Source organism: Cricetulus griseus, chromosome 8, assembly GCF_003668045.3.
Source record: "Cricetulus griseus strain 17A/GY chromosome 8, alternate assembly CriGri-PICRH-1.0, whole genome shotgun sequence".
Taxonomy (NCBI): domain Eukaryota; kingdom Metazoa; phylum Chordata; class Mammalia; order Rodentia; family Cricetidae; genus Cricetulus; species Cricetulus griseus.
Genome location: NC_048601.1, coordinates 63,947,113 through 63,960,314, shown reverse-complemented (window position 1 = coordinate 63,960,314; position 13,202 = coordinate 63,947,113). Strand labels below are relative to the sequence as shown.

The window sequence follows — 13,202 nt, the reverse complement described above, 5'->3', positions numbered from 1 at the left end:
CGACCTGCCTTGGCCAATACCATTAGCATTAGCACAGCTACTGTTGAGCGGGCACCCCCATGAGTCTAGTGCTTGAAGTCTTGTGTGACAAGCATGGATGTTCTCCCGACTTCTCATTTCACAGATGAGTAAATCTGGGTTTAGCAGGGCGCCTCGGGTGAGATGACTTCAGATCTTCACAGATGTTAGGTCTCCTAAACCAGAAACTTCCACTCTCCTCTCCCTCCTGTGTACTTTGGTGCCTCAGTTTCCCAGTGTCAGTGTGTCCTCTTCTGTTTCTAGGACCAGTGAGAGAAAGAAGGGAGAAGGCCTTGTAGTGCGATGACAATGACCAGCCACTCTGGGGTTCTCTCCCACTTACCTTCCCCTCCCAGCAGAAGTCACAGCTCTGGGATTTCTCCCTGTGTTGGCCAGTTTGGGTGGGAGGGAGACGGGAAGGTTCTGGGTGGGGAAGGTCGGCGCAGCGTCAACCCCCAGCCAAACAGGGCAGGGCAGTGAAGGGCCAGAGCGGTCAACGGCCACGTGCTCAGGACAGTAGTGGAGGGAGCCGACTGTCTTTGGGGAGAGGAGGCGGGCGTGCCCCTAACTTGAGTAGGGGGCGGGGAGGGCTAGCAGGAGGAGGCAGGTTCCGGCAGAAGGCATGGGGGTAGGGGGAGGCCGAGAGCACGCGGACAAAGGAGGCGGCCCTCAGCCCAGCTGTTTTGAAAAATGCTTCCTGTTTCTTTAAAGGCGCTCGCGGCTCGGGCGGCTTGGGCTGGGGAGGCGGCAGCAGCAGCGGCGGCGGCGGGAGCAGCCTCCTCTCCGGGCGGGCGGGGGCGGGCGGGCGGCGGCGCTGAGTGATCTTGCGAACTGGGCTTCTGTGTAAACTGAGGCTAAACAAACACAGATGGAGCGCAGCGGGCGTTCTGCTGAAATGCTGGCCGGGCGGCAGCGACTTCTGATGACACCCTGAGCGCTCCTGGGGGAACGGGCAACCCCCGAGGCTTCACGGAGCCGGAGGCACAGCTGCCCCGAGAGTGGGGGAGCGAGGGAGGGACCCGGGGAGGGAGGGTAGGAGGAGAGAGCGCGGCGACAAGGCGGCGCTGAGCACGGCGGCCACCGGGCGCAGCCAGGCGCTCAGCGTGCAGAGCGATCGCAGCGGGCGCGCGTCCCGGGCAGTCCCACGCCCCTGCCTGGCGCGGTGCGCGCCATGAAGCACATCCCGGTCCTCGAGGACGGGCCGTGGAAGACCGTGTGCGTGAAAGAGCTGAACGGCCTGAAGAAACTCAAGCGGAAAGGCAAGGAGCCGGCGCGGCGCGCGAACGGCTATAAAACTTTCCGATTGGACTTGGAAGCACCCGAGCCCGGCGCCACGGCCAGCGCCACCGCCGCCACCAACGGGCTCCGGGACAGGACACAGCCGTTCCCGATCGCGACCCCAGTGCCAGCCTCAGTGGCGCCGGCGGTTCCTCCAGGTGGAGGCACGGACACAGCCAGGGAGCTCAGGGGCATCGGAGCGCCTGAGGTCTCAGACGCGCGCAAACGCGGTTTCGCTCTGGGCGCAGTGGGACCGGGACTACCCACGCCGCCACCGCCGTCCCAGAGCTTGGCACCCGGGCGTCCCGAGGTGCAGCCCTACCGCGAGCCGGCTCTGCGTCCCCGCATCTTGCTGTGTGCCCCTCCCGCGCGCCCCACGCCGCCTGTGCCTCCCGAACCCCCAGCGGCGCCACGAGAGTCCCCCGTGCGCCCTGCGCCCCCCACGCGCCCGGGGGAAAGTTCCTACTCGTCAATTTCACATGTAATTTACAATAACCACCCGGATTCTTCCGCGTCGCCTAGGAAACGGCCAGGCGAAGCGACCGCCGCCTCCACGGAGATCAAAGCCCTGCAGCAGACCCGGAGGCTCCTGGCCAACGCCAGGGAGCGGACGCGGGTGCACACCATCAGCGCAGCCTTCGAGGCGCTCAGGAAGCAGGTACCCGCTCTCCGCCCAGGGGCAACAGTGGCAGCAGTGGGTGGGTGAGTGGCCCCAGGATTGGAGTCAGGATAAAAGGGATCCCGCGGCGCAGGCAGGTTTGAGGTATCATTGTCGCTACGAACCTTAGTTTGCAAAGTGGCCAAAGCTAAGGATCTCTAGTCCATACACACACCCCGGCGTTCCCAAGGGGTAAGTAGCCCTGTCAGTGAGACTGACTTGTATGGCAGGGAGTCTTTTGGAATCCCTTGGGCTTGGTGTGGAATCTGGGAATCTGGGAATCTTCCCCTGGCAGGGGAGGGGAGGGAGCAGAGTACAACCTTGCAGCTCTGCACATATGGCCTGCTTGGGGTCTTGGCCCCCTAAAGGTGCCACACACCACAAAGGTGCGTTCCTGGGGGGAGGGGTTCCTGCAATGTAAAGGGCAGTCGGAAGCTTGTAAGCCGCTCTCAGGCCCTGGCTTCCATGTTCACTCAGCTTCCTTCTAGGATCTCTGCACTTGCCTGGTCCCTGGAGTCCCTAAGGACACAAGTTTGTGGTCCCTCCAGGGACAGCTTCAGGAACTGATCTGTGGGAACTTTCCCAGGAGATCCTGCCCACCACTGCCCTTCCTCTTCTGGTCACATCAGTCACCTCTGCCCAGGAGATTGCCGCTTGGAGCATTCCCTCTAGGGAGTCTGCAGAGCTGAGTCAGCTCACCCGGTGCTGGTGGGGACCGCTCTCACCTGACAGCGCCTGTTGGGGAAGCAAAAGAATCCTGAACTGGAGAATTAGCCATGGTGGAGGGGGGCAGTTGACCATTCCACTTAAGATAAGCTTGGTACTCCCCTGGGGTTTAGTTTCTCATATTCTTAGGGACAAGTGAGATCTAAAAAGGGTGTGGCATGGGTCTTCCTGTCCAGGCCACCTAAAGGGTTAGAGTGGGTGGTGGATGTAACTGCTTTAATGGGTGAATCTTTTTGTTTGTTCTGCTACTGATTAGCTGTTTGTCTCCTGGAAAGTTACTCAACCTCTCTGGGCTTAAGCCAGTCACAGACAATTTCAGAAAACATCATCTTTTTGGCTCACACTCTCCTCTTCCTTTTGTGGGTAAGATCAGGCAATGAAGACTTAGTCCTTCTACAAATTGGACATGGAACCCCCTAGGAAAAAGTGGCCTTACTGGCCTTTCATCCTGAGTGTCTCATCCGAGTTTGGGAGAAACATTTGATCCCTGAGGTGGGGTGGCTGTCGCTGCTTGCTAATATCAGCTGTTATCCTGAGCTGTGGAACCATCCATTCTACCCTAGCCAGCTGCTGTGTGCCTGTATGCCTGGCCACTGACAGCCTGGGGGGTATCTTGCGGTCCCTGTCTCAGGACAGGAGGGCAGGAAGCTTCACTCCTCTGCTTCACTCGCTGCTAGGTGAGCCTTTCCTGAACTGGGGAGTCACGAGCCCAGGGCCTCCATCTCATCTCTCTTTATCTGCGTCCAGCCACCTTCAGCCTTTCCCAGAGAGAGCATTCATGCCTGTGGGTTCGTCTGTGTCTCTCGTGTCCTGTGACTTTAGTGACTTTCAACAAGGAGTCCTGTTTTATTTTACTCCTGTCAGGACTGGATAGACCCATTTTGTAGTAAGCAATACTGAGACCAGGAGAAGTTAAGAGACTTAGCCAAGATCATCTTGTAGTGAGTTAGGAGTTCGATGGCGGCAATTTCTGGAGATCTTCTCTGGCTAAAATCTTCCCACTGGGTGGTGCCCTTAGCGACTCTCAGTGACGAGGTTGTTACTACTGTCTCCTTTCATTTCTGCCATCTGTGAGGCAAGTTCTGCACCAAAGAGTCAAATTCAGTGTGTCTCTGCAGAAGGTGAGCCCACGCATTCTCAGAGAGGCTTTGTGTGTGCACACACACACATACACAGTTCAATGTATGTATGTATGTTCAGTACATGTACTTGAAGAACACACAGACACACACCCCTCCTGTTGCCTCTTCCTAGCCCTAACCATTTTGTCCTTTCCCTACAAGGACTGCTACTGGACATCTGCTTGTTGTCTGAGAAGGACAGACATATAGCCAGGGACTGAGACTGTTCCTAGCATGTCTCCACCACCGTAGCACCCATCTGGTCGATGGAGTCCTGTGTCACAGGGAGTGTTTTCCTTTCCTGGGTCCCAGCCTCCTACTTGTCGTGCCTCGTGGTCTTTCTGTGTGGCCACGGACAGTCACCTGTCCTCTCTGGGCCTCAGCTTCCAAGGTTGCATCATGATGTCATACCCTACCCCGTAGGCAGCTCTTTTGTACAAAGGGAACAAAGTAAGGCAGGACAGTAAGCAAGAGGAACATTTCTCAAGCATCCACAAGGACCTCGGGGCTGAGCAGGGCTCAGTAAGACGAGACAGTGTGGAGTCTTTATTATTTTACCCCTCCCTTTTTTAGACAGAATCTCTTTATATAGCCTTGGTTGGCCTGCATCTTGTGACATCGACCAGGTAGGCCTGGAATTTCTAGAAATCTGCCTGCCTCTGACTCCTAAGTGCTGATATTTAAAGGTACACACCACCATACCCATCTCATTTGGAAATTTTAAATTGTATTTGTGTGTGTGTGTGTGTGTGTGTGTGTGTGTGTGTGTGTGTGTGTGTATAGGTCAGAGGACAACTTCAGAAGTTGATTGTCTCCTACCACGTGGGCCTTGGGGATCGAACTCGGGCTATTGGACTCGGCAGCAGGCACCCACTGATCATTTGATAATAGGCATAGAAAGCTCCAGGCTCTGTGCTTAGATCTTCTGTGTTCTAGCTGGTTTTTGTGAAACAGGTGTTGTCATCACTCTGCAACATCCCACTTCACACAAGGTGATCCCAGGGTCTCAGGAAGCCTATGTGAACTGGCTGAGGTCTCGTGCTTTTGGTGGCCTCCTTGTGTCACTCTTCAGTTCCCAGTTTGGCAATGCATCCATGGCGTTGTGCAGTTGCAGAGCTGTGTGGTCACCACAGAGCCTGGAATGAATCAGGGTTAGTGAGTCTTTCCAGTGGCCAGTGCTTAACAGCTTTGCTTCTTGGCTCATCCACCCAGGGAACCCGTCAGGCCTCTGCCTGTCATTGCGATCTACTACCCTCCCAACCAGGAAGAAACGGCAGAGGGGGCTGTGTGGCTGCTGGCAGAGATACAGGTGGGAGAGAGTCCCCTGGTTTAGGGAGAGGGGGTATGAGGCAGATGGTCAGACTACAGCACTTGCCACCAGCCCAGCTGCACCGGAGCCCTCCTTGCTGCCTCATCTGAAGGCCATGTGTGTGCAGCTGGGCCTGGCCACGTGCAGGCTGCTCCCTGCCAGGTGGGAGGGGTCCGAGGGAAAGGCCAGCTGTATTGGGTGGAGGACAGAGGGCCTGAGCTGTGGGACTCCGTTCCCTGGCGGGACCCTCCAGCTGTGCCCACCTTTGGTATGTCTAGACTGTGGGTGGTTTTGTTCTCTCCCTTGAAGCTCCTTGATGTCCATGGAGAAGTGGCAGCAGTAAACTGTGATAGGCCCTTATCGGCTGCCTCTCCCCATGGAGGAGGCATTGAGAGAGTGGGGCCAAGGCTACCTCTCGCAATGTGCCTTGTGGGGTCCCCAGGGTTCCCACCAGGTTAATTCAGAGTTGTCCCAGAAGGGTAGGGGGATGATGGTCTCAGCTTAGCCTCTCTTGGACTACCAAATCCTCTGAGGTGATAGAGACACAGGGGACCCCCAGCAGTGTCTGCATCCCTCGCCACAGTGACTAGAGGTGGGGGGGGTACACCTGCTTACACTGGAAGCAGTTGGGAGGGTGATCTCTCCTACCCCCAAGCTCACACTCCAAGGGAGACTGTTTACTGAGATTCCTATGACATGGATATATATCTTTGGTTATATGTCTGTAGGGCTACTTGTCATCGCACTGACAAGGACAGTTGTAGAGAGTGGCTAGGGTCTCTCTCCGGGTCTGTCAGGCCCTAGGTTGGTGTTGTGCCCTACTTCATATTGTAGAGACTTTGAATTTTTAAGGACCTTTCTAAGTAGACCAGGCAGGGACATTGAACGGCTCTAAATCACGGGGGTTCACCCCACAAATCTTGTCCCACGGACACAAGAGAATAGCATCATACAGAAGGAATCTAAAAGTCGCTGTATGCAGGGACATCACATGCTTGTAGCTCTGGGGGTCTCTGAGGACTGCCCCCGAGGGACCGTCAGAGGGCAAAGGGCTATGAAAGCTTTCCTGCATGTTCTGGTAGATTCTTGATTTTTGCTTAGGTTGTTTTTCCCCTCACTTGTCCACTGTGACCCCATTCTGAGAAGCAGCTGTTGGGATGCCCACGTTTCTGGTGAAGAAACAGGTCTTGTAAGGCCTCCTCCTTGAAGCCGGGAAGATGTCCAAGGGACAGCCAGGCCCTCAGGCTGCCCAGTGAGTGTTTGCAGGGGCCAGGGGAGGGTCTAGCTTGGGCAGTGGAGGAGAGTGGAATGTTTGGGGGCCTAGAAGATCTTGTGAACATGCCAAGAGCTGATCCTTTGTGGAGTTTAAAGTCCAGCAGCAGGGGAGATAGCTCAGCCAGTAAAATGCTTGCTATACAAACACGAGGTCCTGAGTTCAACCCCCACCTACAAAGGCAGGCAGGCTGGCGCGCATCCCGTCGTCCCGGCACTGGGGAGGTAGAAAGGTGAGGTGGGCCTTGATAGCCAGTCTATTTCAGCTGAACAAGCAAGCTCCAGGTTCAGGAGAGACCTTATTTCAAAAATTAAGGTGGAGAGTGATGGAGGAGGACACCTGACATTGGTTTCTGGCCTTCATGGACATGCTGGAACATACACACGTACACCCGCACAGACGTGTGCAGACACGGCTAGGCCTTATGGATGAAGATGAGGGAGGTCCCCTTACCATTCCAGGAAGCTGGGGAGTCTAGATGAAGAGTGGGAGCCAGGTGGCCCTGCCTACTCCTCTAACTCCAGGCTCTTGACCAGGCAGGGTGCTGTGCAGACAGCGGGGTGTTGGTGGGGCCTGTGACTTGCTGTGGATGCTGTAATGTGCAGAAGTGGGGTCATTTGGGATCCCCAGCCCAAAACTTGTTACTCAAAGCTATCCTCACCCCCAGCTTAAGCCAGCTGAGAAGAACCCTGGTCAAGCCATGATGTCAGAGCCCAGCACATCTCTCCACAGGGGGAGTCAAGTGCATCTTTGTGGAGAGGACATCATTTCCCCCATGATCTGCTGAAGAGATGGGTACAGACAGTGCATTCAGAGTGCCTCCAGCCACAGGGCTTTGTAGGAGGTGGCCCTTGGGGACCTTTTGCAACAGCAATATGTGTCCTCAAGATTCAGTGAGGAGGGGCAGCAGTTAAGAGCACTGGCTCTCTTCCAGAGGACTCAAGTTCAATTCTCAGCACCCACATGGAAGCTCAAGACTGTAACCTGAGTTCCAGGGTTTCTTTTTAAATTATTTATTTTTAATATGCATTGGTGTTTTGTTTTACCTGTATAAGGGTGTTGGTTCTCCTGGAACTGTAGTTAAAGACCGTTGTGAACAGCCATGTGGGTGCTGGGAATTGAACCTGGGTCCTCTGTAAGGGCAGTTAGTACTCTGAGCCGCTGAGCCATCTCTCTAGTCCCCGAGTTCCAGGGTTTCTGACACCCGAGCACAGACTTACATGCAGGCAAAACACCAATGCACATTTAAAAAACAAAACAAACAAAAAACCTCAGTGAGGAACACAGGCGTTGCTGTTGGTACTCTGTAAAGGGGGAAACTAAGGTTCAGAGAGGCGACGGCATTGACCTAAATCATGCCACTGTAAGTACCTGGAATTAAGCCAGCTCTTCCTATCCCCTCAGCATCCTAGAAGCAGAATCTTCTAGACTCTTACTTTGTGGTAGCAGCCAGGCCAAGGTGTCTCCAGGCTATGTTGTAGCTGAGCTGTTGAGGGTCAAAGGGTGCTTAGGCACCAGGAAAATGAATGATAGTGGGTTTTTTGTTTTGTTTTGTTTTGGTTTGGTTTGTCTTTTTGTTTTTTTGAGACAGGGTTTCTTTGAGACTTTGGAGGCTGTCCTGGAACTAGCTCTTGTAGACCAGGCTGGTCTCAAACTCAGAGATCCATCTGCCTCTGCCTCTGCCTCTGCCTCTGCCTCCCGAGTGCTGGGATTAAAGGCATGTGCCACCACTGCCTGGCTGAATGATAGTGGTTTTATGGGTTTTGTTGTTGTTTGTTGTGAGTGGTATATGTGTTTTATCTATTTGTGACAGGGTCTAATGTACCCAAGGCTAACCTCAAACTCAGTACTTAGCTGAAGATAACCTCAAACTTCTGGCCCTCTGATGTGCTGGTATTACAGGTGTGCACCACTACTCCTGGTTAATCCAGAGCTGGGGACTGAACCCGGGGTATCAAGGCATGCTAGGCAAGCACTCTACTAACTGAGTGTCTCTCTAGTCATGGCACCAGGATAACCTAGAAGGAGCCAAGTAAACCAGGGAGCTAGCTTGGGGCAGGGGAGGGGAAGGGGCAAGCCATCTGGAAGCCACTGTTGCCTCATGTGGTCACCTTGGTTAGCAGAGGAGTGTCCTATTGTATGTGCCTTCCTTGGGTGCCAGGCAGATGAGCTGCTGGCTCCAGCCAGGTCTCAGCTAATTGGTCTGAGACTCAGAATATCACCTGTTTTCCTCATGTGCATATGGGACATTCATCTTGACTTGGGGCAGATTTCAAATAGGCTAATGCTCTGAGAGGCTCTGGCTGTGTCAGAGGGACAAGGGCTCAGTCCATGGTTTTCTTTCAATTTGACCAGGACCTTGACCCAAGCAATAGCACAAAGGGACAAATCTAGGACAGATTGGCCCAGAACCTGGCATGGTGCTTCTGACTTGGCCTTGGTCTCACCTGGCATTCTGGGCCCCAGCACATAGATCTTTCCCAAAGTCCTGCTTCCTTCTAGAAGCCCAGCTGTTTGGGGGTCCCGGTGCAGAGTTGGCTGTTGAAGGGAGACTTCAGAGTGATCTGTAAGTGACAATAGTCCTGGGTCCCCAGATTCCCCCACCCTGCAGGCAGAATGTCGTCATTTTGCTGACCTCTGCTAGACTTTCTGTGTACAGTGCCTACGTCATCCACTGAATCCCTGCTGCCCTGTGAGGTCAGTCTTGTTCCCAGTGTACAGAGGCACCAAGGCTCAGAGCAAGTGTATCATTTACTCGGTCTCAGGCTGGACAGAGTCAGAGTCAGGTGTTGGATCCAGGAGACAAAGGTAGTGCATAAGTTGTTTTTTCATCTTCAGTGAGATGAAGGGCGTGTGTGTTTGTGTGTGTGGGGGGGGGGCAGAGGACAGCTCTGCTTTGCCTTGCCTTTTTTTTTTTTTTTAATTTAGGTTCTTTTCTCTGGTTGGTGTGGAACTCGCCAAGTAGTCTAGGCCTGCTGGCCCACAGCTCCGTGACAGTCCCTCTTCTGCCTTCCCAGTGCTGAGATTACAAGTGCATGCAATCACGCTGGATGTTTTAATATGTGTTCTAGGAACTGAACTAAGGATATCATTTTTGCAAGGCATAGTGGCTAAACTATCTCTCAGCCCAGATAAGATTTTTTAACTTTATCTTTTTAAAAGGTTTATTTGTTTTATGGATATGAGTGTTTTGCCTGCATATATGTCTGCATACCATGTGAGTGCCTGGTACCTGAAGAGGCTGCAAGAGGGCATTGGATCCCCTAGAACTGGGGTTATATGTGGCTTTGAGCTGTCATGTGGGATCTGGGAATCAAACCCAGGTCCTCTGGGAGAACAGCCAGTATCCTAGCCTCTGAATAATCTCTCCAGCCCTTTATCGTTTAATTTTATTTTTAATTATGTGTATATGTGTCTGAATGTGGGTTTGTAGGCTAGTGCAGTATCTGAGGACAGCATAAGAGGCCTGTGGTCCGTGTTGCTGGAGTTATAGGCAGTTGTGAGCTGCCTTATTTGGCTGCTGGGAACCAACTTCTGGTTGTCTGGAAGATCAGGTGCTGTCTTAACTGTGAGCCATCTCTCCAGCCTTCAAATAGTGTTTTTGGAACTAGATTCAAAATATTCTGGAGTTAATCCACTTATTGCCTTATTTAATCAGTCTCTTTGAAGCCTGCTCTGGGCAGGACCTGGATTATACTCCACAGCAGTGAGGCTTCCCCCAGCATGTGGGGACACCAGTCATTAATGGTGGGGGCAAAAATGAGGACTTAAAGACAGATAGGTGCCATTACAGGACCATTAAACAAGGCTGCTCCCTTGGTCTAGGATAAGCTCAAGAAATCAGAGAGAGTTCCTAGATGAAGTGCTGGTTAAAGTAAATGGTGTGTTTTAGGAAACAGTCAGAGGTCTTGCTCATACTTAATTCTGGGGCCCCCAAGTAGGGATTTCATTGTTGGCATTGCTGAGCTTTGGGGCCAGGGAGCTGTTTATTGTGGAGGGCATTGAGGACCCAGTACATGGTGTGGTGTTCAGCAGCACCACAGGCATCCCTCCAAATCCTGCTGCTCCTCTGTTGTGACAACCTAGAATGTCCCCAGACCTTGCCATCTGTTCCTTGAGGGATAAAATCATTCCTGGGTCAAAACCATTGACTTCAAAGAGCCCCTGGCCCATGAGAGTGCTCCCTAAATACTATAGCAGTAATCTGTGTGGGCCCCCCCCCACAGTGGAGAAATGGGGAGTTGGTCATGTGGATGCTCTGGGCAGCCTTGGTTGCTAGTGGAGCATTTCAGCCATTGAGTGAACAGGGGAGAGAAGGAACAGGTCAACTGGTTGGCAGCTGTCGGGTAGATTTTGAGGAGTTATATCCATGTTACGATGCCACACTCAGTTCCACTGTCCTGTGGTGATGGCTGTTTGGTGGCTCACACAGCACATGTATGGGGTGGACAATGCTAAGAAGACAGAGGCTCCGCCTCCTCTCCTAGCACACGCCTCTGTAATTAGTGAGTGATTAGTGCCTGCTGAATCACAGACAAATGAATCAAGTCTGGTTGGGGCTGTTGGCATTTATTGCCCACCTGTTGTGTGCCATGCTTGGCAGTAGCCCAGGTCCAGAAGGCATAGGGAAAGTGATGGAAGAAAACACATCACATATTTGTCTCTGAGTATCTGTACTGTCCCCCTGAACGTCTCAGGGTCCCAAGAGAATGATGATATCTTTAAAAATGTTATTTATTATTAAGTGTGTGTGTGTGAATGGTACGTGCTTGTGGGCTTATTGCCTCAGCACATGTGAGGGGTGCAGAGGACAGAGTGGGTTCTTTCCTTCCACCTGTACGTGGGAGTCCCAGGATTGGCCTCTTGTTGTTAGGTTTGCACGGCTAGAGTTTGTACCATGATTCTTCTTGGGTCTAAATTCTTTGAATGTAGGAATTGAAGTTTGTTTGTTTGATTGTTTTCAGCCCTAGCTAGTTTGGGATTCACTAGGGTGGCTTCAAGCTCACAACAGTCTGCTGCCTTGGCTCCCCAAATGCTGTGATTATAGGTGTGCACCTCCATACTTGGCTAGGAGTCATGGTTTTTCTTTTAGAAGCACTCTTATTTACATATCCATCCCCCATTCCCTCACCCTCCCATCCTCCCATGCTCCCCACCCCTCCAAACCCACCCCCACCCGCTCCCCAGGGATAGTGAGGCCCTCCATGGGGGACCATCAAAGTCTGTCACATCATTTGGGGGAGGGCTCAGGCCCTCCTTCCTGTATCTGGGCTGCAATAGTATCCCTCTAAAGGGAATGGGCTCCCAAAGTCCATTTGTGCTCTAGGGATAAACACTGGCTCCACTGTTAGAGGTCCCATAGACTGCCCTGGTGTCCTAGCTGGCACCCACATTCAGAGGGCTCGTGCTCTGGCTAGGTCAGGTCAACTGTTAATTCGGGTTTCTCAAGGAGTCATGTTTTTATTTTAAATTTATTTTTAAGTTGTTTTGAGACAGGGTCACATGTAGCTTTGTGTGAGCTCACTATGTAACTGAGGTTGATTTTTGAATTCCTGATCCTCCTGCCTCCATCTCCCAAGTGCTGGGATTATAAGTATATAGTACTAGGCCCATAGGAGTCAAGTTTTTGCAGGGCATGGTGGAGTACACCTTTTATCCCAGCCCTTGGGAAGCAGAGGCAGACAGATCTCTATGAGTTAGAGGCTAGCCAAGTCTACATCATGAATTCCAGCCCATCCAGGACTACATAGTGAGACCCTATTGCAAAATTTTTTTTAATTATTGGGGCATCAAGTGTCCAACAGAAAAAGTGTCAATGAATGAATGAACATATGAAAAACAGCACCAGGAGGAAGAAGATCTGCCCCCTCAGACGGGGAGGAGGAAAGGGCTTTGTCAGGGCAGAAATCTGTTGTGCTTCACCTGGTGCTTGGTTGTGGGTTGGTTCTCGTTGTTTTCCCCTGTCAAATGGCAATTCGGGCACACCCTAGAGTGTGGGAGTGGAAACTTCAGATGCTTAGTATAGGTCATAAAATCCGGTGTCAGGCTGCCTCTACTCCCCTGCCAACATCGGTGGGTACTGAGGGGTACATGTTCAGCAAGGGGCCACTGCAGCTGTTCCTGATGTGTTCTGCCATTCCCAGGTGCCATGCTACTCCTACGGGCAGAAGCTGTCCAAACTGGCCATCCTGAGGATCGCCTGTAACTACATCCTGTCCCTGGCGCGGCTGGCTGACCTGGACTACAGCGCCGACCACAGCAACCTCAGTTTCTCCGAGTGTGTGCAGCGCTGCACCCGCACCCTGCAGGCGGAAGGCCGTGCCAAGAAGCGTAAGGTATGCACCTGCATGCAGGCAGGCAGCAACCTTAGGGGAGGTGGGGACAGTAAGGAGGGATACCCTGTACATGCCCAGGATTCCTGGGCAGCCGGAGAGATCAGTCTCCTGGAATGTTCCAGCAGACACCTCAGATTCAGGGATTTTCACATCCCTGGGATCATGGGTAGGATCGTGACTATACAGATGCCGGGTGACCTTGGATAGACAGCCTGAAGTCTCTGGGTTTGGGTTTGCTTGTTGCTTAAATGAAGTCAATGGTCCATCTTTGAAGCCCTTCCTGCTCTTGTGTGATCTGAGGCCTAATTATCCACGTGGCCCGACAGATGTTCTATCAGGATGAGGTCTACTCTGAATAGGTGGCAACTCAGGAGATGCCTTCTGCAAGTTTGGGGAATGTGGTTTTGTCTAGGGAGTGATAAGAAATTGCGGGTGAGGGCAGATGATACCTGTTCATTCATTATTTCCTTTATTCATTTTGGAG

The 13,202-nt window shown here is 52.6% G+C and overlaps 1 protein-coding gene across 3 annotated transcripts in view; it reads left to right on the top strand.

Annotated features, from left to right (window-relative positions):
* Positions 1-615: 615 nt before the first annotated feature.
* Positions 616-13,202, top strand: part of LOC103164338 (protein atonal homolog 8) — a 31,864-nt gene continuing 19,277 nt past the window's right edge. Inside the window, exons 1-3 of one of the 3 annotated variants that reach the window (XM_027429499.2) lie at positions 616-1,954; positions 5,014-5,110; positions 12,527-12,714. In XM_027429499.2, coding sequence (XP_027285300.1) covers positions 1,190-1,954; positions 5,014-5,110; positions 12,527-12,588 — 924 coding nt within the window. In that variant the 5' untranslated portion in view covers positions 616-1,189 and the 3' untranslated portion in view covers positions 12,589-12,714. Of the gene's footprint in view, positions 1,955-5,013; positions 5,111-12,526; positions 12,719-13,202 lie in introns of those variants that run through there. The other 2 variants (XR_004771049.1, XM_027429498.2) reach the window with 2 other exon arrangements.